Source organism: Notechis scutatus, chromosome 1 (assembly GCF_049901735.1).
Source record: "Notechis scutatus isolate UNSWTSFEM ecotype Mainland chromosome 1, rNotScu1.2, whole genome shotgun sequence".
In the NCBI taxonomy this organism is placed as follows: Eukaryota; Metazoa; Chordata; class Lepidosauria; order Squamata; family Elapidae; genus Notechis; species Notechis scutatus.
Genome location: NC_142009.1, coordinates 259,301,274 through 259,321,891, shown reverse-complemented (window position 1 = coordinate 259,321,891; position 20,618 = coordinate 259,301,274). Strand labels below are relative to the sequence as shown.

The following is a 20,618-nucleotide window of genomic DNA, read 5'->3' as shown; positions in this document are numbered from 1 at the left end:
AGTACATTATATAACTTCCAGTGTGCAGTACATAAAAAAGAAAACGCTACTTCCAAATTATTTTTTTGATTTTAGGATGCACTATCAGTAGTATGGACACCGGCAGTCAAGAAATATGCCACTGACTAGCTCTTAGTTGAGTAGCAATGAAAGCCATGGAAAAAATATTCAGATGCCACAACATGTCTATATATACAAAGATCAGAACCATGCATCTTTATGAAAGCACACATGAGACTTTGAAGAAACTGGGTATAAAGAGTATTGATGTTTTGAACTTTGAGGTTGGAAGAAACTTCTGGGAGTACCAATGATAGTCAAGACAGATAACAAATGGCTCATACAACAAATTAGCTCAGAGTTCCCGCTCAAAACAGAAATGACCAGGATCAGATTATCATATTTTGGACATCTTATGAAAAGATCTGCCCTCTATGCTTTATAAGTTTATATACTGACAAAGAAAGCAAAGTGGATGATTCACAGCAGAATAGTTGGACTTCATTAAAGTCACGATGGATGTAGCACCATTGTGATTATCCCGGAAGAGCTCCATTTACTGTAGGTAGTATCTATGAGGTGATACCTTGATGGTACATAATTGATGAAACTGAATATTAAAAAAGACCCTGCATTTCTAAAAAAAGAATCAATAAGAAGAATATGAAACTCGAAAAAAGTTAATTGTATACTAGTAAAGCGTAGGAATACAGATCCTCAACTTATGACCACAATTAAGCCCAAAATTTCTGTTGCTAAGTGAGGCTGTTAAATTTTATGACCCTTCATGCCACCATTGTTAAGTGAATCACCACAGTTGTTAAATTAGTTTACAAAGATGCTAAGTGAATCTGGCTTCCCCATTGACTTTGCTTGTCAAAAGGTCGCAAACATCATAAATATGAGCCAGTTGCTAAGCACCTGTGTTTTGATCATGTGACTATGGGGATGCTGCAATGGTCATAAGTGAAAAATGGTTATAAGTGTTGTGGTTTGCCGGCAGCCAGTGCAGACGGCAGAGGTATCGGACAGTGAGGAAGAAAGGGAACCAGTGAGGGAGTCTGGAGAGGACTTGGACGAGGCTCCTGCATCCGATGCAGGGATGGGGCCACAACCATCTGTGAGTGGGGTGCTGCCTTTGGAGCCTTCAGAGTCTGGCAGCAGCAAAGCAGAGGACCCAGGGGAGCCTGTTCCCAGTGCATGTGTGTGCAGAGCTGCTAGAAGGCGAGAGCAGCTGAAGCAGAAGGGGTGACTCGGGAGTAAGGCTGGGAGGTTGCCCCTCCCATAAGGGATAAAAGTCAGACCTCAATGACGAAAGCTTTGCAGGAAGCAAAGCAGTTCAATATATTCTGAATCTTGAAGCTCTGCGTATTCTGGTCGGGTTTTTTTCTGGTACTGTTATAATTAATTTGGATACTTCTGTTTTTGGCAGCATTCCACAGCACTGATAGGCGTGTGCTTATCTTGGGGGACTGATGTTTAATTTTGGCTGTGAATAAAAATAATTCCCAGCATTGCATTAAAATAGGTTTTGCTTTTAAAATAAGTTTAATTACGTTTGACAAAGCCTGGGTCAAAACAATAAGTCACTTTTTTTCAGTGCTGTTGTAACTTTGAACAGTCACTAAAAGAACTGTTGTAAGTTGAGGGCTACCTGTACAGTAGAGCACATTGTTTGTAACTTGCCATGAAGGATTTAGGGTTTAAGGATGATTGCATTTCATCAGTCCTGTATCTCTCTCTCTCTTGAGCTTTTTCTGCTTAGTTTGTGAAATGCCGCCCTGAGGAAAAAAAAAATGAATGAGTGGTCGTCTTCTATTTCCAAATGTTAATTTTGTCTATATTCGGTCTGTGCTGTCTGTCTCTCTTTTTAAGTCATCCCTATTTTCTTACTCATAAATGTCTTATTTACAAAAGCGGGAGAACATTTGAAAGACTGTGCCGATGGTGTTCACATGACTAATACTATGAAATGCAGGAAGGTTTTTTGAACAGCTCCAGTCTACGCACAGTTGGCTCCCAGCTGACAGACAGAATGTGGGGTGGGCTTTTTCACCAGAATGTTGGGAACTGGATGCCCAGCTATGCTTGTAGTTATCCAGTGCCCGGAAATCTGATGCTTATGCCAGAATTCAGGCAGTTAAATAGTATAGAAACTGGGTAGCTTTTATTCCTGTTTCATTTCAGCAAAGGTTATATAATGAGGGGATTGCTGCTTAAGTAAAAGGAAAAATGAAGTCTTTGTTAAATGCCTTAACAAAGAAAGAAGGTAAGCACCGAACACAAAGCACTTGATGCTGAAGAACTGCTATTTTCCCCCTTGCATGCTTAATGTGGTCTGCTAGTTACTATAATTATAGTAAGTTCCCGCTGTATTTTTTTCTAGAATTCCTTTATGTTAGGCTTCCTCCTTTTAGACAACTCATTATAAGAGCTTGCCTGTAAGTTGCTTGCTTTGGTATGTTTTTGAATTATTCCATGTGTTAAAAAATTATGTTGTTTCCTAATGCATGCTTTTAGTAAGTGTAAAGATTTCCTTAATATATTATTAAATGTTTGTGGAAGAACATTTTGGAGATTATGAAACATTTTGAATCCATTATAATCTTGATAATTATTTAGAGGGATGCTTTTTATATATCGTCATCTAAAACATTACAAGTATAACGGATTATGAAAAAGAAATGAATGTAAAAGTGGAAGCCAATCCTATATAACTTGTAGCATGTATACTTTTATTCTGTAAGTTTTCATATGCAATATTATTACAAAAATATAATATAAAAATATAAAGTTTATGTATGTATACAGATGGAAGATGGCTTGATGCTTTTATGTTTTGTTTGTTTATGTTTGTTTTTAAAAACCAATAAAAACTTTAAAAAAAATAGTACATGTAGGTAGCAGATTGAAAATATCTGTCCAGTTGTATTGTCCAAACTATACTGGGAAAAGGGAAGAAAACATAGTGAGTGGGAGAGGCTTGTTTGTGTCCTTAATTTTTCTTGTAATACTTATGATATGTGCATCGGTAATTTAAAAACTGTACCTATTTTAAACTTAATATTTAAAAGAAGGTTTTGTCAACATCGTGAAAATAATTCACAAAGTAATAAAATCTAATAATAATGCCATGTAGTGAGAAAAGAGGGGATGTGTCCTTAAAGAAAATTACTTGGTGTATATTATTTCTCATTAAATGTAGGAGTCTTACTGTGGATTTATTTATAGTACAGTTTAGGAGAAAATTAAATCTGATTCCATAGATTAAATCTGTTTTATTCTTTTTGTTGTTTGCTGTATAATTAAGCTGAGATCTGTACATGCTTTGAATCCTTGTTTGGAAGAGGGAAGGAGGGAGGGAGGGGAAGAGAGGGAAGGAGAGGGAGAGACAGAGGAGAAGGGAGGCAGGGCTACTCTTCTTCTGATTTCCTGTTCCCCTCTGCAGCTTTCCAGGTCCCTACTCACAATGTTCTGGAAGATCACTCCAGAAGAGAAGAACACAATGGAGACCGCAGGCTGAAGCAGGGAATAGAGAAAATTGCTCTTCCCTCCCTTGTCCTTTAGCACCAACCAATATCCAAATGAGTGCAGTCTGGTTCCAATTTGTTGAATTCAGCACTTCCACACTGTTTACACTATTTTCCTTTATTAGACCCTCTGAAGTAGGATGACTTTGATTCAGAAATGGTAAAACAAGGAACCAGTGCTTTTAGGTCCTGCAATTTCTTTAGCAACGTCCAATCATAGGGAAGAAGAAACACGCCAGTAATCTAGTCCTTACAAGCTGGGTTCATATAGAAGAAAGGGGGGATTTGGCAAACCTATTTATTCACCCATTTTACCTCTTCTCATTTTTCTTCAATTACTGAAAAGGGAACAGCATCAAAGCTTTCAGGCTAGCCTTATATGACCTGGAGTGCTAGAACTGGGAAGAAGACTGAGAGCAAAGTTCCTTATATGAGGAAATGGAGTTACAAGACTTTCAACTATAATGTTGCTGAGCTAGAAATGAATTAGCTTAGTTCTGAAGACTGCTGTTGTTATAGACTGAGATCTGCAGCTACTCTCCAGCTGACAAAACTCTTTATGTGGATGTTTCCTGAGTCAACATTGGTGTTTTGTTTTAAATGTTCTTGAATTCAGTCCAGAATATGTGAGGAAACTTCATTTAAGGAGGAATAAACATGGATGGTCTTTGAGCTAGTACATGTTCTGGAAGAATGCAAACCAAACTGCATAGGAAAGGCCATTTTCCTGTCATGAACTGAAATCGCTGTCTAGAAGGTGTTAAATGAAAAAAATAAAGGTATAATGATTTTGTTCTGAAGTGATGTAGGTCATTTTAGTTATTAAAAAGGTAAAATCTTTCACGAAGCATACTCAGTTTTGAGTGACTACATGGACATTCCTAATGTTCTTGGCATTAGTACAGTAATGGTTTGTCACTGTCTTTTTCCAGGATGTTTTTTAAGCTCTTTAATCTAGTCTCTCCTCCTATGAGCTGGTCATGTAAATGGTCATCTTCCATTTAGCTGCTAACCAGATCTCATCCTATGTAGCTCTTTTAAAGATTGACCAAAGTCAGTTAGTTGCAGCCAAGGGCTATCATTTCTTGTTGCTACATGAGCAAAACATTGTTCCTGGCTATTTGAAAGAATTCAAGAAATTCAGTTAATGAATAAAATGATAATGCATATTGATACCTGTAATCATCAATCTTTATGAACATATCTGATCTACATTAACCCATTAACCAATGGAAAAAGAAAAGTGGTTACTTTTTTAAAAGTTAAGAAGTAGACATTAGGGCATCTGCAAATCCAACATGACCTAATTACTAAAAAAAGGCTGAAAACAGGTACATAAAGTTTCCTGCAAGGGAGGCAAATGACATCATATGTTATGATGTCACAAAAAGACAAGACTTAATATTTATGTCAGATGTAAAGACATAATTACATAACAGCATCATGATAGACATGATATTTTTAAGTCTCTGAGGCTTGCCAGAAACATACTGATAACAAATTCACACTATTCTCTTAAGCTATAGGCAGAAGGGTGGCTTTTCTCTGTTCTACCAGATCCAACACACATACTCTAGGTGTTTTGTTTTTTTAATAGTATCATATTGCAGGACTGAAAAGGCATGCCTTCTGTGTCACAACACCTGGGCCATAGAACAGCCTTCCTGCCTGAGATTGGGAGGGCCCCAGTTGTTTTAGCCTTATGGAAAGTTGTTAAAACTGGGCTTTTCTCTTGTTTGAAGCCCGGTATATGTCTTGTCTGTTTTCGTGAGGCTGCTTTTCTTTTCATATTGAATTATTTGAAATGGTTACAGGGTTTTTATATTGTTTTATATATATTATTTCCCCATCCAGAGTTAATGCATTTAAGTTGTGTGGTCATACATCTTAACTTCTGAAAGAAAGAAAGAATGCAAAGGGTTTTTTTTAAAAAAAGAGATTTGCGTAGTTCTAGTATCACTCAAGCATCGTACAAAAGTAAGGAATAAAAAAAGCTTCATAATGATATAGTCCAGTGCAGAACATACTGTAAACAGAAGCATTCAATAGTGCATTTTCCTCTTCTTTGTATTTCCCCCCTAACACTACTTCTTAGATATGATACTTTATATTTTCAGTTTTTAAAAATTCTATTTCTCTTTTATCTTCAAAACCCAGATTCTAAATATCTTCGTTTGCCTTGTTGTATAATAGATTGTATGTAAGGGAGCTGTGCCTGCTTGACTTTGGTTGCTAAGCAAGGTGATGGTTAAGTGAGTCACACCCAATTTTGCTATCTTTTTTTGCCACAGTTGTTAAGTAAATCATTGCAGTTGTTAGGTGAATCAGGTGATCATTAAATGAATCTGGCTTTCCCCATTGACTTTGCTTGTTGAAAGCCGGCTGTGAAGATTACAAATTGCAAAGGTGTGTTCGCCAGGGCACTGCAACTATTATAAATACATGCTGGTCTCCAAGCATCCAAATTTTGATCACATAAGTCACATTTTTAGTGCTGTTGTAATTTCGAACTGTCCTTAAACGACAGGTGTTAGTCTAGGAGTACTTCTGCTGTGAATGTACATAGTCAATTTCCCCATTTCACTATATTTTCCCATGTTGGCCTCCCAATCTTGTATCCACAGCAAGGAGAGCCAGAATGTTTAAATTGTTTAGCTGTTGGAGAGATTCTCGACCCCATAGAAATTCACCAAGTGATTTATTTATTTATTTTTAGAAAATTTATATTGGCGCCTATTTGCACCTAGCAACTCAAGGCGATTTACATGAATATAAAAACATCATATATAAAAAAACAAAATGATGAAAATAATCAAATAATAAATGAATAGCCCCCCACACACCCCCATCCCAGCAACAAAAAGTCACACAAGCAATTTAATGGGCTCCATCCCGCTCTGGGTTCCCCAGGCCCGCTGGCAGAACCAGGTCTTCAGCTCCTTCCAGAAGAGTGTTAGATTTGGGGCCAGTCTAATCTCTGGTGGGAATGATGTTCCAGAGAGAGGGAGCCACCACAGAGAAGGCCCTTCTTCGGGATCTCACTATATGTATCTCCCTAGGGGATAGGACCCAGAACATTCCTTGCCTCCCTGATCTAGTGGGTCAGGTAGATGTGACCAGCAAGAGACGGTCCCTCAGATAACCTGGTCCCAAGCCATGAAAGGCTTTAAAGGTGACAACCAACACCTTGAATTGCACCGGATTTGGGGCTAATTACTATCTTTCATTCTTACTGTAAGTTGTTTAGGGGCAAACTTAGCATGGTGTTGTATAAACTATTTCTTACTCTTGTGGGGAAGCAGTCATAATTCTAATATATAAATAAACCAACAATTTGATTCATAACCTCTGCTAGCATTCAGCTGGGGAAATCACTCAAATTAAAGTACAGACAGGTTTCAGAGGTTGTTGTGTAGCACAGCGATATCCTACCTTTCTGGCTCTGTGGGCCAGCAGTGGGGAGGGGGAAAGAGGAGATGGTTTTGCACATGCTGGTTGCACAAATGCAGCTTTGTGTGCTTGCACGCTAACCCACCAGTTGTGCAACCTGGTTCCCAACACACCGTGGCCTGGGGGTATAGCACATAGTTGAAGCACGACTATGGGACTATAGCACGAACTGGGGGTATAGCACATAGTTGAAGTACTTTTACACTGGGAAAGAAGAGATACAGTGGAGAAATGTCTGAAAAGACAAATGGACTTACATAAGTCCCTTTATAAATGTTGATCCTTATTTGTTTGGATTTTCCTTATTATGGCAGTTTAAAAGTTTTATGTTTTTCAAACAATTTTTACAAGTATTCATACTTCTTGGGAAGTATTATGCTAACACAGTGTTTCATAGGATCTGGAAACAAGATTCAAGGGTTAATTCAAGGGTAATATTCTTTTATAACAACTTTTGAGATGCTTTCATTAATTTTTGTTCATGTCTTAATATTTGTGCTCTCTCTCTCTCTCTCCCTCCCTCCCTCTCTCTCTCTCTCTCTGTAAAAGATGATGACAATAAAATTGTAAAATGTGGATTTTGCATAAATGGAACTGAAGTTTCAAAGCTATTTCAGCCTAGCTTACAATCATTTGATTCCATTATTCTAAAAAAAGAATTTTCTTTCACCTTTTCATGTTGTATTTTTTAATATTTAACAATGATCTGAGTATTTATTTGAGGATTCCCTCCCCCCCAGATGATTCAGTGAGAATGAGTGAAGTTAACCGAAAATTCTTTAACAAGTGCCATAATAGATTCACTGGAGGAAATACATTTTTGGCTGTGTTTAAAAAGGGTCATAGCTTCTGTTGGTTCAGCAGATAACCAACACATAGTTAGAAGAATTAGAATTAGAATTCTTTTATTGGCCAAGTGTGATTGGACACACAAGGAATTTGTCTTGGTGCAAGTGCTCTCAGTATACATAAAAGAAGATACATTTGTCAAGAGTCAAGAATCATAAGGTACAACACTTAATAATAGTCATAGGGTATGATAAGCAATCAAATCATACTAGGAAACAATTGATATAAATTGTAAGGATAGTTCTGAAAAAGGTGAAAACTTTGCATGCAGGGTAGCCTCCTGAACATAGGCCATCATGCAAAGCCAATACATTTTATAATGATTGTTCTGTGGATAAAAACTTAGATCCCTTCCACAAACAAGATTGCTGAAATCTCACCTGCACTGTTGTTTCTCATGGTGCCACGTGGATGCCGCATGATTAACTTTCAGTACAGCTGCTGCTCCAGAGCAAATGCTATAATTAATCAGTTTTGGTGAGCTTGCCTGAAGAGACAGAGTAACTGGTGCCCTAGTATCAAGGGAGCTTCATTTTGTCCTACCTCTTCTGGTATCTCCCATCAAGATCCCTTCATCACCTTCTCCCATTTTTAGAAGTGATCAGCAATGTGGCTTGGCTGCATTACCCATGTTACAGGATTACAGGGTAGTGCATTTTTGGAACCAATGTTTTTACTCCGTTGGACAGCTGAACAACTTTTCTATCCTCCCCTTATTCACCTCAGTCCAAGAGAACCAGCAGTGTGCACTTGCTTGGCAACATGAAATTGCGGTACAGGATAATTAGGTCAAGGCTGGTGGCCTAAGCAGAGGTGACTTCAGTCTGAGAGCTGTATGTTAAGTTGACACTCCTGGATTTGCAGAAGCATCAGTAAATGAAAAGACCTGCTTGAGGATACTAGCATTTTTTTTGGTTCTTTTTAACCTCCTTCTCTTGAGGCGATATCTCTAGGGTGGAATCTCATATCTTATTCTGTGTTTCCTGTAACTGCAAAGCAAGTTAGCATAGCTCAAGGGCCAATTGTGGGTGAGAAAAATCTGTTGTTGTTTTCTGTCATAAATAAGTTATTTTGCAGGATGGCAAGCTGTCTACTCTTGCCGTACTATAACATTTACTTCTTTTTTAATGAAACTATTCATACTACTCATTGTTCATTGTTCAGATATTTTATCTTCATTGCTGAGTTTTAACTTCCAATTCTTTATTCTTGAACAATAATTCTATACTATTACAGTATTCTATCTATACAGATAGTTCTTGACTTAAAACAATTTGTTTAGTGATCATTTGAAATTACAAGAGTTTTACGACTGGTCTCTTCACACTTAATGACTGTCTCAGCTTCCCCATTGTCATGTGATCAAAGTTCAGGCACATGGCAATTGGCATATATTTGCAACTGTTGCAGGCTTTTGTTCCTTCCTTCCTCCCGCCCTCCCTCCCCCCCTTCCTTTCTTTTTTATTGACTGCCCATCTTACCACAGGATAACTTTTTCAACTGGCTTTCAACAAGCAAAGTCAGTGGGGAAACTCAGATTCACTTAGTGACTATGTGATTCACTTAACTGCGGCGATTTGCTTAAGAACCATGGCAAAGAAGGATTTACAATTGGCCCTGACTCACTTAGCAACCGCCTTGCTTAGGAATGAAAATGCTGGTCCCAATTGTTATCTTAAGTCCAAGAGTACCAATAATGAATACAAGATTGTACTAATCTCATTAAATCTGGTTCATTTTAAAAGTTTTCCAGCGGAAATGATTTTTAATTTGAATTGTCTAAATTCAAAATTGTCTACATACAGTTGCAAAGTTCATCTGAATAGGCAATCCACTTTTAATACAATATATGAATAATGATAAGGCAACTATATACCACTGAAATGTTTGCAGGGTATGATAAGTGATTTTAAAAGATGAATGCTTTTCTCTCTTTTATTGCAGTGCCATTCAAAGAGGCTCCCACTTACTCAAACAGACGACGGAAACCTCACAGCATTTTGGCCACACCTCGCCTCTTGCTTCGGTCTAATAGCGATAACAATTTGAACGTCAATCTTCCTGACTGGTCAGCCTCCCCTTTACCCTCTTCACACCGTAGCCTTTCGCCTCACCTACTCCAACAGATGCAGAATAATCCTAATGGAACTGTGAAAACTGTGGGAAGTTACACTTCATCTTCTCGGAGCCGCTCTCCATCATTAAATAGGCTAGGAGAGGATGCAAAGCACCAGCAGCAACGGCACATTAGGTAACTATACACTGTTGGCCCTTTTAAAATGAGAATTTCACTCTTGAATTTCAGTCTCCTGTTATACCACCTCCTCTTGCCTTCTTTTTCCACACAAGTATTTGTCATCCCTCCAAAGAATACAAATAAATACTTCCTCTGACCAATGCAGTATGATGGTCGGAATTCTAATGGAACATAGGATATGGATATTAACAATAGCTTGCAAGATTCTGGGAAGCTGTTATGGAGCTAGCAAATGGTTCTTTTTGAATGTAAAGGATGAACAAGAATGAATTTGTAGCTGGTTTTCCAGACTAGCTCCCCTGGAAAATCTGATAGTCCGATACAGAGAGTTTGGGTTTAGCCCTTCTTCCACAAATTATGGATTTAGTATCTGTTCCCCTCACTGATATTATTGCTTCATGTGGAGACTCAGGAGACAGAAGGGACTTTGCTCTTTTGCAAATATGTGAATAAAGTTGCCCAAGTGAGGCTGCTTGTAAGTAGCATGTGACTTCCAAATTCTAAACTCTGTTATTAGAGATAATAAGTCTTGTTTGGGTGACATGTGTATTTAAGGGTTTCTGAAAAATGCAAGCTATTTTTGTGGGTCTCAATTTGTGTTATAATTTCAAAAATAAGGGGGAAATGAGACTTCATTATCTAGAATTGTTTCTATCTGCAGTTTTTCTATTTTTCTTGAAAGCATTATAATTGGTAGAAATGGGAAATAACTATGATTTTATAGCATATAGATGAACTTTGGAACGGACTTTGGCTCACAGTGTTGCTGGCTTATAAGGACTCACATATGCAGCCTCATTGTTCAGGTTCCAGGATAGAGCCATTAGCATATTCTGATGTCCTCACAGCAGGGCATCCATCTCTGAGTCAGCCTGGTAGGTAGTCAGATAGAGATGGCCCAGCATGAAAATTAACACTCTAGTGTTAATGAAGGAAGCCTTCAAAGTGAGTGGACTGCAGGGATCCAATTGGTCTGCTGTTGGATCACATCCTTTTGTCTGATCGGGAGGTTCTGGACTTCTATGAATTGTTTTGCAATGGCTACCAGAAGGACTGGATGTTTCATTTACTAGCCTGTTGTTCTTTGGGGGTGGGGGGAGAAGGAGTTATTTATGCTATACCCATTTTGTGGAATATTGACCACAAATCGAATGGCTTCTATCAAGCTTGAGCAGTGAGTTGGACTAGAAGACCTCCAAGGTCTCTTCCAACTCTGTTGTTCTGCTAAGCTAATCAATAAATTGCAAAATGATGGGTGTGGCTTTGTTGTAAGATGCAGTTCTTTTAACAGGAATAGGTAAATTGAGGGAAGAAAATGAAGAATTATGTCAGCGGAGAAGACACTTGAGTTAGCAACAGGCGACTTTCTCTCCCAATGCAAGTATTGAATTAAAAGGAAGAAGGAAGGACCTTGGTGGAGACTCGGCACATGCTGCTTGTAGCAGCAGAAGACGTTGCCTCTGCCTTATCCAGGCAGAAGGTGGGCTGCAAAACAGTAACAAAAATATCCTTTCATGCTGGTGAGCACCCAAAATAACTGATAGCTGCACTACACCACACTGCGTTATTTTTTATGCAGGCAGCAATATTACCAGTCTAATTCTTGAAATGTGGTAAAAGGTTGGCTGCAGGGGGCAGCAATTTTTAAGGAACACACTTCCCTTCCATCTGAAGGAGGAGAAGAAAGCAGATCAATGTAGCTTCTTTAAGTTCAGTAAATGTCACAAAAGAAAGCCAATGTTACAGAAATTCATGGTGCTTTCAGTGCAAAAAAATAATAATACTGCCATTAACTGACTTTTCTCCTTAAAAATCTATCTGAAGTTTTTTTTTTAATGTCTAAACTGCTAGATAGGTAGCAGATAATGCTGCATGATTTTATGCTGTTAATCGGGAGCAAATTGTTTGTTTAAAAGATAAGCTATTCTATAAGAGTGTTAAAAGATGAAATAAAACCATTCTGTTCTGCTGTCTTTCAGTGCCAATTATAATCCCAGTGCCAACAAGGACATTATATCTGCTTTGGATTATCAGGGTCATAAACGCAAACTATATAGTGCTGTACCTGGAAGAGTATTTATCGTTGTGAAGCCATATCAACCTCAAGGAGAAGGGGAAATTCATTTGCATAAAGGTGACAGGGTAAAAGGTCAGTTTCTTTTCTTTTCAGAAATTTGTGGATAGTCATGTATAAATTTTTGAAGCAGGCAACTGAACATAAAAGTCCAATCCCCATATAAAATATTCCAAACATCTGGATTTTTAGTTTATAGTTATTAAGTAAATGGGCAGATAAAAGACAGTTGATGTTTTCTTCTCCGGTCTTCAAAGAGTAGACAGGATTGCAAGATAAGATCTTCAAAATTATTACACTTAATTATTGATGTTGAAATTGATTTTATCCTGATAGTGATCACTCCTCTCTTATTGCAAGGTTATCTTATGGTGCGCTTGTATCTAGGCAGAATATATCCATGCATATGAAATAGTCTTGGAGAGGAGCAGTGAGTGTGAGGAAGTTACTTCCCAATCTTTTAGTTTGCTGTAGCTTCCCATCTTAGACAGCATATTCGACCTGCAAAGGATAAGAGAGAAATACTATTTTTCCACAACAGATCAGCATTATCCTAGAACTTTTAATGAATAAAACAAACTATACCAGAAATAGGTATTAAAATCAAATTTCTGGCTTGATCATGAATACATTGCAGCCAAGGTTAAATTGATCAAAACCTGCATGACCTTTGCATGTAATAATATACAGCATCTGCAAGAGATAGAAGAAATATATAGTAATATGGTCCTAAAGTAGGAAATTAGCTCAACCAATTAAAGATAAAAACTGTTTCTAGGCCAAAGACTAATTTCATCAAGACTTGGTTGACAACTTCAGGGTTTTATCAAGTGAGGCTAAATAAATAAATAATCCAAACCATCGAACTGTAAAATCATGTAAGGTTTGAACAGGAGTCATAGGAGTTAGGAGATCTTATGATCCAATCCTTTTCCTACTGCAATAATCCACTATTATAGAGTCTCTGACAACTGGTCTCCATCAAATGATAGTCCAACATCTAGAGAAGAGTCTGTTCAATCGTTGAACAGCTCTTGTTGCATGGAGACTTTTTTGTTGCTGTTCAACCAAAGTCTGTTTCCTAGTAATTTTATCCTATTGTTTCTCATGCTGTCTTTTCTAAATTTCTGAATAATTTTGTCCTGTCTTCCGCTTTTAATAATGCTTGAAGGTAGATGTTGTATCTCACTTCTGTCTTTGCTACTTCAGGCTTAACATACTTGGAACCACCTAATTTTTCTTCTACATTTTCTCCTCCAGTCCTTTATCACAACTGTCAGTTTGGGATATAAGTTTATATGATTAGTTTTATCTATTTCCAAGGGTTTATGGTATAGAATTAGGAGATGAATGATATATACCATGTTATTTACTTTTCAGAGTAATACAGCTCCTCATGATTGTTAATATTTGCAATAAGGAATCTTGGTCATGCTGATGAAAAGATTAGTCCACAAATAGGACATCATTTTCTATTTTTATGAAAATTATATTAACTAAATGCTAATTAAGTAAGAACATTCAAGATTCATTAATGCTGAATCAACCTTGTTAGGTATAACATTGATACCAAATATGGTTTGGGTGAATAAATATATAAAACTTAGATATCATGGTTTAAGTGCTTATCACTTTAAGCACAATGCAGCAGGCAATTAGCCGATTAAGGGTGCGGTTAGAAATTACAATATAAGGAAGCATTAGAAGCAGGAAAGCTTACTGACTGTAACTGTGTGCTGTCTGTAACTGTGTGCTGCTGCGACTTACTGTGTGCTACTGCGACTAACTGAGATTACTAACTGTGAGTGCCTGTGACTGAACTGTTCTTGTTTACTACTGTTTGCTGATTTACTGCGTAATTCTACTGAATATCCAGCGTTTGTTTCTCTGGAGAGTGAAACCGGAGGAGGAGAAGATATCTTTATCGGCTGATAAAGATATTGCAAGGACTCTTAACTTGGACTATACTAGTGAGTCTTATTAGATCAAATACTGTGAATGACTTAATGGACTGAATGACAATGCTTAAACTCTAACTGGATTAAAAACTATTTAAACTACAAACAGTGTTTGTGTTCAGTGTGTGTATACTCTGGGGCCCTTCCGCTCTCCTTTGGCTTCCTGACTTGACTACTGCTGCAATACTCTTCTAGGGGTTAATTCCCAAACCCTAACATTGGTTATGGGCCCAGAAGCATAGTCTAACTAACCAGGATATAGCAGAGAGAGTTGGTGTGAGTTGCACATTACTGTAAAAACAAACTGTTTTAATTAGTTTAAAATAGTCAAAATATCTGAAGAGTAATGGCACAAGTAAATTTGTCACAACTGTCCATGATATCCAGGCTGGATGGAACAAACTATGTTTCATGGTCAATGAAATGTAGTTTACTTCTCTACGCAGAGAAGGTTTGTGGGACATTATAGCAAACCCACCAGATGTGAGTAGCTGGGATCCTGCTAATGATGATGATAACGAAAAGTTACAAGACTTTAAACTGAAGAATGAGCAGGCTTTATGCATCATAGGACTGACTCTCTGTGATCAGCAGCTTGTCCATATTCGTGGAGAAGAAAATGCTGCAAACTGCTGGGAGAACCTCAGGAAGATTTATGTTCGGGACAGTGTAGGAGCACATATAAATCTTACACGGAAGCTTTTTCAACGCATCTTCAGAGGAATGGAGATATGTTAGTTCATTTAAACTGTATGAAGAGCATTTTTCAAGATTTGCAAGAAAAAGAGCTTATATTTAATGAACTGCAACAAGTCTACATAATATTATCTTCATTAGATCAAAGCTATGATGACTATGTGACTTCGTTAGAGGTATTGCCAAAAGAAAGCCTCTCATTAACCGAGATTACAGGCAGGCTACTAGAAGAAGCCAGAAGAAGGCGTGAGCGTGACGAGCTGAGAGAAGATAAGAAAGAAGAGAAATTATCTTCAAAGCTTGAAAGAAACCAGCAAAGCAAAGTACAGCACCTGGAAGAAGAGAATTTATCTTCAACGCATACACAATTAAAAAGTGTTTTAATTGTGGAGGCAGAGGACATTTGGCAAGATTTTGCAAAAAGAGAAAAGCCAGAATGTAAAAAAGCCAAAGAAAGCATTTGAACTAGCCACGTTTAGCAACTCTGATGTGAAGAATAATTTATGGGTGGTTGACAGTGGCGCATCCCACTGCATCACAAGAGATAAGACAAAATTTATAAAAATGTCTAAAAGCTCTCAACATATATCTCTTGCTAACGGCTGGAACCTGAAAGCGAAAAGTCAAGGTTTTGCACGTTGTCCGTACATAAACCAGGATATAAAAATGTTGTATGTACCGCAACTAAAGTTTAATTTGCTTTCAGTAAGGGTATTAGATAAATTAGGTTATGTAATTACATTTAAAGATAATAATTGCATAATTGAAAAAGATAACAAAAGGGTAACTGCAGCTTTAAATGGAACATTATATGTCTTAGATAATAGTAAGAAAGGGGAGGCTCAGACTGTATTTAATAATATAAAGCCTCATGATGAATGTATCCATTTATTGCATAGGCGTTTGGGGCATGTAAATTTTAAAATGCTAAAACGTACAGTTGAGTTATCTGAAGGAATAAGGTTAAAACCTTGTGATAAATATTTGCGTTGTAATGTTTGCTGTGAAGATAAGAGCAAGGTATTGCCTGCAAATAGGCTAAATGGTTTCAAAACAAAAGAACCTTTAGAAGTAGTATTTGCAGACATAATAGGTCCAAAGAAACCCAGTATGGGGGTGCTAGATATATACTGAGCATTATGGACCATTATTCTAGATATGGGTTTTGCTTTTCATTAAATAGCAAAACTGAAACATATCAACATTTTTTCAATTGGCTTAGGTTTGCTGAAAGAAAGTCTAAACGACAATTGATAACCCTGGTGACAGATAATGGTACGGAATTTATTAATAACAAATTCCAGAACAGACTTAAGATATCTGGAATAGAGCATAAGAAGTCTGCTCCATACAGGCCAGAACATAACGCTTTTATTGAAAGAAGAGGCCAAACACTACAGGCAATGGTTAGAACAATGTTAAATGATTCTGGGTTACCTGATTCTTTGTGGGGGAGGCTACAATGTGTGCTAATAACATATTGAACAACGTTGTTAATACAACAACAGGTGAAATACCATTTACCAGGTGGCATGGCAGGAAACCTGACCTAAGTTACCTGCACACATTTGGTGCACTAGCATGGGTGCATATTCCTGCACAACTCAGAAAAAAGGGCAACATAGAGCTAAAAGATTTTTCTTCGTTGGTTATCAGGCAAACCATAGGGCATATAGATTTTGGGAGAAAGGCACATCTAAAGTGTTATGTAGTGCTAGTGCCCAATTTCTAGAACATGAAGGATGGGAGAAATTAGAACAGGATGCCAATAAAGATGTAATTATTGAATCCTATAGAAATCCCATTAGTTATCCCTGTAACTTTAAAAATAAAGTAAAGAGACAAATACAGGATGAAATAGTGCCCATAAAAGAAGAAACAGATTCAATAGCTGAACAGGATGAGGAAGATGAACAGGTAGTAGTTCAACAAAGTCCTCCTGTAAGCCCTGTAATTCCCAGAAGAACTACACGTATATCTAGACCGCCTGATAGGTACCAGGCTAACACAGTGTGCCAGATTAATCAAGTTCCTAATTCTGTAGAAGAAATTAAAAAGTATCCTAATAAGGAAAAAGAAAGATGGTATGCAGCAATGAATAAGGAACTGAATTCATTAAGAGATATGAAGGTGTATGAAAATGCCAAATTACCTGCAGGAAAGAAAACCATTGGCTGCAAATGGATTTTTAAGGTAAAAATAGATAAAGATGGTAATTTAATCCATAAGGCAAGGTTAGTAGCCCAAGGTTTTAGGCAGAATGCTAATGACTACGATGAGGTGTTTGCACCTAGTCTTAAGGCAGCAACCTTGAGGGCAGCTTTAGTGTGGGCAGCTAGTAAAACTATATAGTTAACCATCTAGATGTGGAAACTGCTTACTTGCACGCCCCATTAAAACATACTATTTATATGAAAAACCTGTTGGTATTAAAAGTGAAAATAAGGATAATAATGATTGTTGGTTGTTAAAGAAAAGCCTATATGGTCTTAAACAATCAGGCTATGAATGGAACCAGTATATTGTAAAGGAACTAGACAATATAGGATTTAAAGCTGGTTTAGCCGATCCATGTCTGTTTAAGAGGGAGACAAATGGGAAAGTATCATTATTATTACTATTCACAGATGATATTGCTTTGATAACTGAAACTAATGATGAAGCTAATAAAATAATAGCATCATTAGGAAAGAGAATAAAGATCAAGCAATTAGGGGAGATAAAGAAGTATCTCGGTTTGAATATAAAGAAAACACGAAAAGGTTTTAAGATATCTCAGGAAGATAAGATAAGCAAATTGCTAAAAGATTACAAGATGGAGCTTTGTAAGCCAGCTAAGACTCCAATGAGTCAGGAGTTTAGCAACACTGATGAACAAAGCCCTGAGTTTGATAAGGTGATTTATCAATCTTTAATTGGTAGTTTGAGTTATATTAGTAATTGGTCTAGACCAGATATATCGTACTGCGTGAATCAGTTGGCTAGATTCAATTCTGCACCATGAAAGACACTGGATTGCAGCTAAGAGGATATTAAGATATCTTAAAAAAGACAATGAATTATTCATTGTATTTAGAACCAAAGGGTGATTTAATTTTGAGTGCTTATGCAGATGCTAGTTTTGCATCAGAAAGAGACACTAGAAAGTCGACTTCAGGAACAGCCATAATGCTGGGTAAGACATTAATAGGCTGGAAGTCAATAAGACAACAGCATATAAGTTTGTCTACTATGGAGGCAGAATTCTCCTGTTTATCATTGTTATGTACAGAATTAATAATGTATAAACAAATGTTAATTGATATAGGTATAACTGTAGATTATCCTATAATTATTCATGAAGATAATCAGGCAGCAATTCAAATGGCCACAAATATTGAGTAAAAACAAGGAGCAAGCATACAGATCTAAGATACCTAAACGTGAGACAATCTGTAAGAAGTAAGATGATTCAGCTAGAGTACTGTATGTCGGAGGACAATTTAGCTGATAATTTTACTAAAGCCCAAGGTGCCAGTAAGCACCAAGAGAGTTGTGAAAAATATGGGGTTAGATTGTAAGGTATTATATATTTATTTCACCCAAAAGGGGAGTATGTTAGGTATAACATTGATACCAAATATGGTTTGGGTGAATAAATATATAAAACTTAGATATCATGGTTTAAGTGCTTATCACTTTAAGCACAATGCAGCAGGCAATTAGCCGATTAAGGGTGCGGTTAGAAATTACAATATAAGGAAGCATTAGAAGCAGGAAAGCTTACTGACTGTAACTGTGTGCTGTCTGTAACTGTGTGCTGCTGCGACTTACTGTGTGCTACTGCGACTAACTGAGATTACTAACTGTGAGTGCCTGTGACTGAACTGTTCTTGTTTACTACTGTTTGCTGATTTACTGCGTAATTCTACTGAATATCCAGCGTTTGTTTCTCTGGAGAGTGAAACCGGAGGAGGAGAAGATATCTTTATCGGCTGATAAAGATATTGCAAGGACTCTTAACTTGGACTATACTAGTGAGTCTTATTAGATCAAATACTGTGAATGACTTAATGGACTGAATGACAATGCTTAAACTCTAACTGGATTAAAAACTATTTAAACTACAAACAGTGTTTGTGTTCAGTGTGTGTATACTCTGGGGCCCTTCCGCTCTCCTTTGGCTTCCTGACTTGACTACTGCTGCAATACTCTTCTAGGGGTTAATTCCCAAACCCTAACAAACCTATCCATTCTTTTAATTAAATATTTTCTTGATAAGAAAACACCCTCAAAATATTGAAGACAGGGATGTTTACAAAGGAGGAGATATGGTCAAGGTGTCACAAAGAGCAGCATTGTTGAGTAAACACTTAATGTACTGACTTGAATAATAGTATGCCACCCAGAGTAATTTCTTGTGAGATGGGGAGCCATATAACTTTGATAGTTAGATGCTAGACAGACAGACAGACAGACAGAAAGAAAGAAAGAAAGAAAGAAAGAAAGAAAGAAAGAAAGAAAGAAAGAAAGAAAGAAAGAAAGAAAGAAAGAAAGACAACCTTGCCCCTCTATTTATTACTATAGTTATTAGAGTTTACTTTAATAATTTTAGTAGCAGATAGAGGGGCAGGACCATATTAATAATGAAACATTTACTTGAAGCTGCTTGCTAACAGATGGATTAACTAATATGTTCTGTTATAACCAACATAACACAAAAATGTGCTCAGACCATCATGGTTTCCATTTGTTGCTGCAAGAGCAAGCTGAAAAATATGCTTTCTCATTTAATAATCACAATACCAGAAAAGTATCAATGATTCCCAAAGAATCAGTAGTAGCTAATATAATCTTTTCCATCTGTCATCCCCCATATACTATATGTTTCACTAGTATGTCAATCCATAACTATAATGGGTAACATTATTGGTGTATGATGAGAATTGCATTCTAATAAATCACCAGATTTGGAAAAATAGGAAAAAAAATGAAAAGCACAGCACAATGTTGCCCCTGCACCCTTTTCTTTTTGTTTTCTACCCTGTTTCTCCAACAATACGGCCTCCCCCAATAGGAAGTCCCAGCATGTTTTATAGGCATGAAATGAAATTAAGCCCCTCCCCCAAATTAAGGCCTATATTAAAACATGCGAAATGGGGGAAATGGCGGGGGCTTGCCGTCAGGAAGTACTTTTGTTGCACACCCGGATATGGTGCTGCCTGCGTTGACCCTGATACAAAATGCCCCACCAACGCCGAGATCAACATCCAAGCCGTCGCCGCCCGCCTGCCCGAAGATGCAAGGGGGGGGGAAATTAAGTCACCCCCGAAAAGACGGCCTAGCCATTTTTTCGGGGCTCAAAAAAAAATAAGACCCGGCCTTATTATATGAGAAACACGGTATAATTCCTGACAGTAATGAAAAGACATGAGAAACAATTATAGTGAATGAAATGCTTTCATTCTTTTCTCAAGGGTATGATGATAAAACTTTAACTAGGATTTTGGCTTCGCAACTGACAGCAACTGCCTGATGTATCCAACACGTAATTTGTTCTGGATCTGAGGACTTTTGCTCTAATGGAGAAAGCTGATGGCTACAAATTCATACTCCAGCTACCATTCCCTGAAAAATGGTGCATTAGTCTTAAAGAAATTTTCCAGCCATTATGATAAAAAAAAATCTGCAGAGAAAAGAAAGAGGTGGGAGGTCCCAGTGTAAATGCTGGATTCTCTTAATAAAATCATTCAGATAAATCTTAAGTTTAAAGTTAAGGATCTAAGCTAAAGATCATTTTCCCGATCTTCCCACCTTTGCCATCT

At 37.3% G+C, this 20,618-nt stretch overlaps 1 protein-coding gene across 9 annotated transcripts in view; it reads left to right on the top strand.

The window, feature by feature from the left end:
• Window positions 1-20,618, top strand: part of SHANK2 (SH3 and multiple ankyrin repeat domains 2) — a 381,276-nt gene that overhangs the window by 130,933 nt on the left and 229,725 nt on the right. For all 9 annotated transcript variants that reach the window (XM_087951165.1, XM_026664726.2, XM_087951160.1 and 6 more), the window contains 2 exons: window positions 9,774-10,080; window positions 12,066-12,235. In XM_087951165.1, coding sequence (XP_087807291.1) covers window positions 9,774-10,080; window positions 12,066-12,235 — 477 coding nt within the window. The remainder of the gene's footprint in view (window positions 1-9,773; window positions 10,081-12,065; window positions 12,236-20,618) is intronic.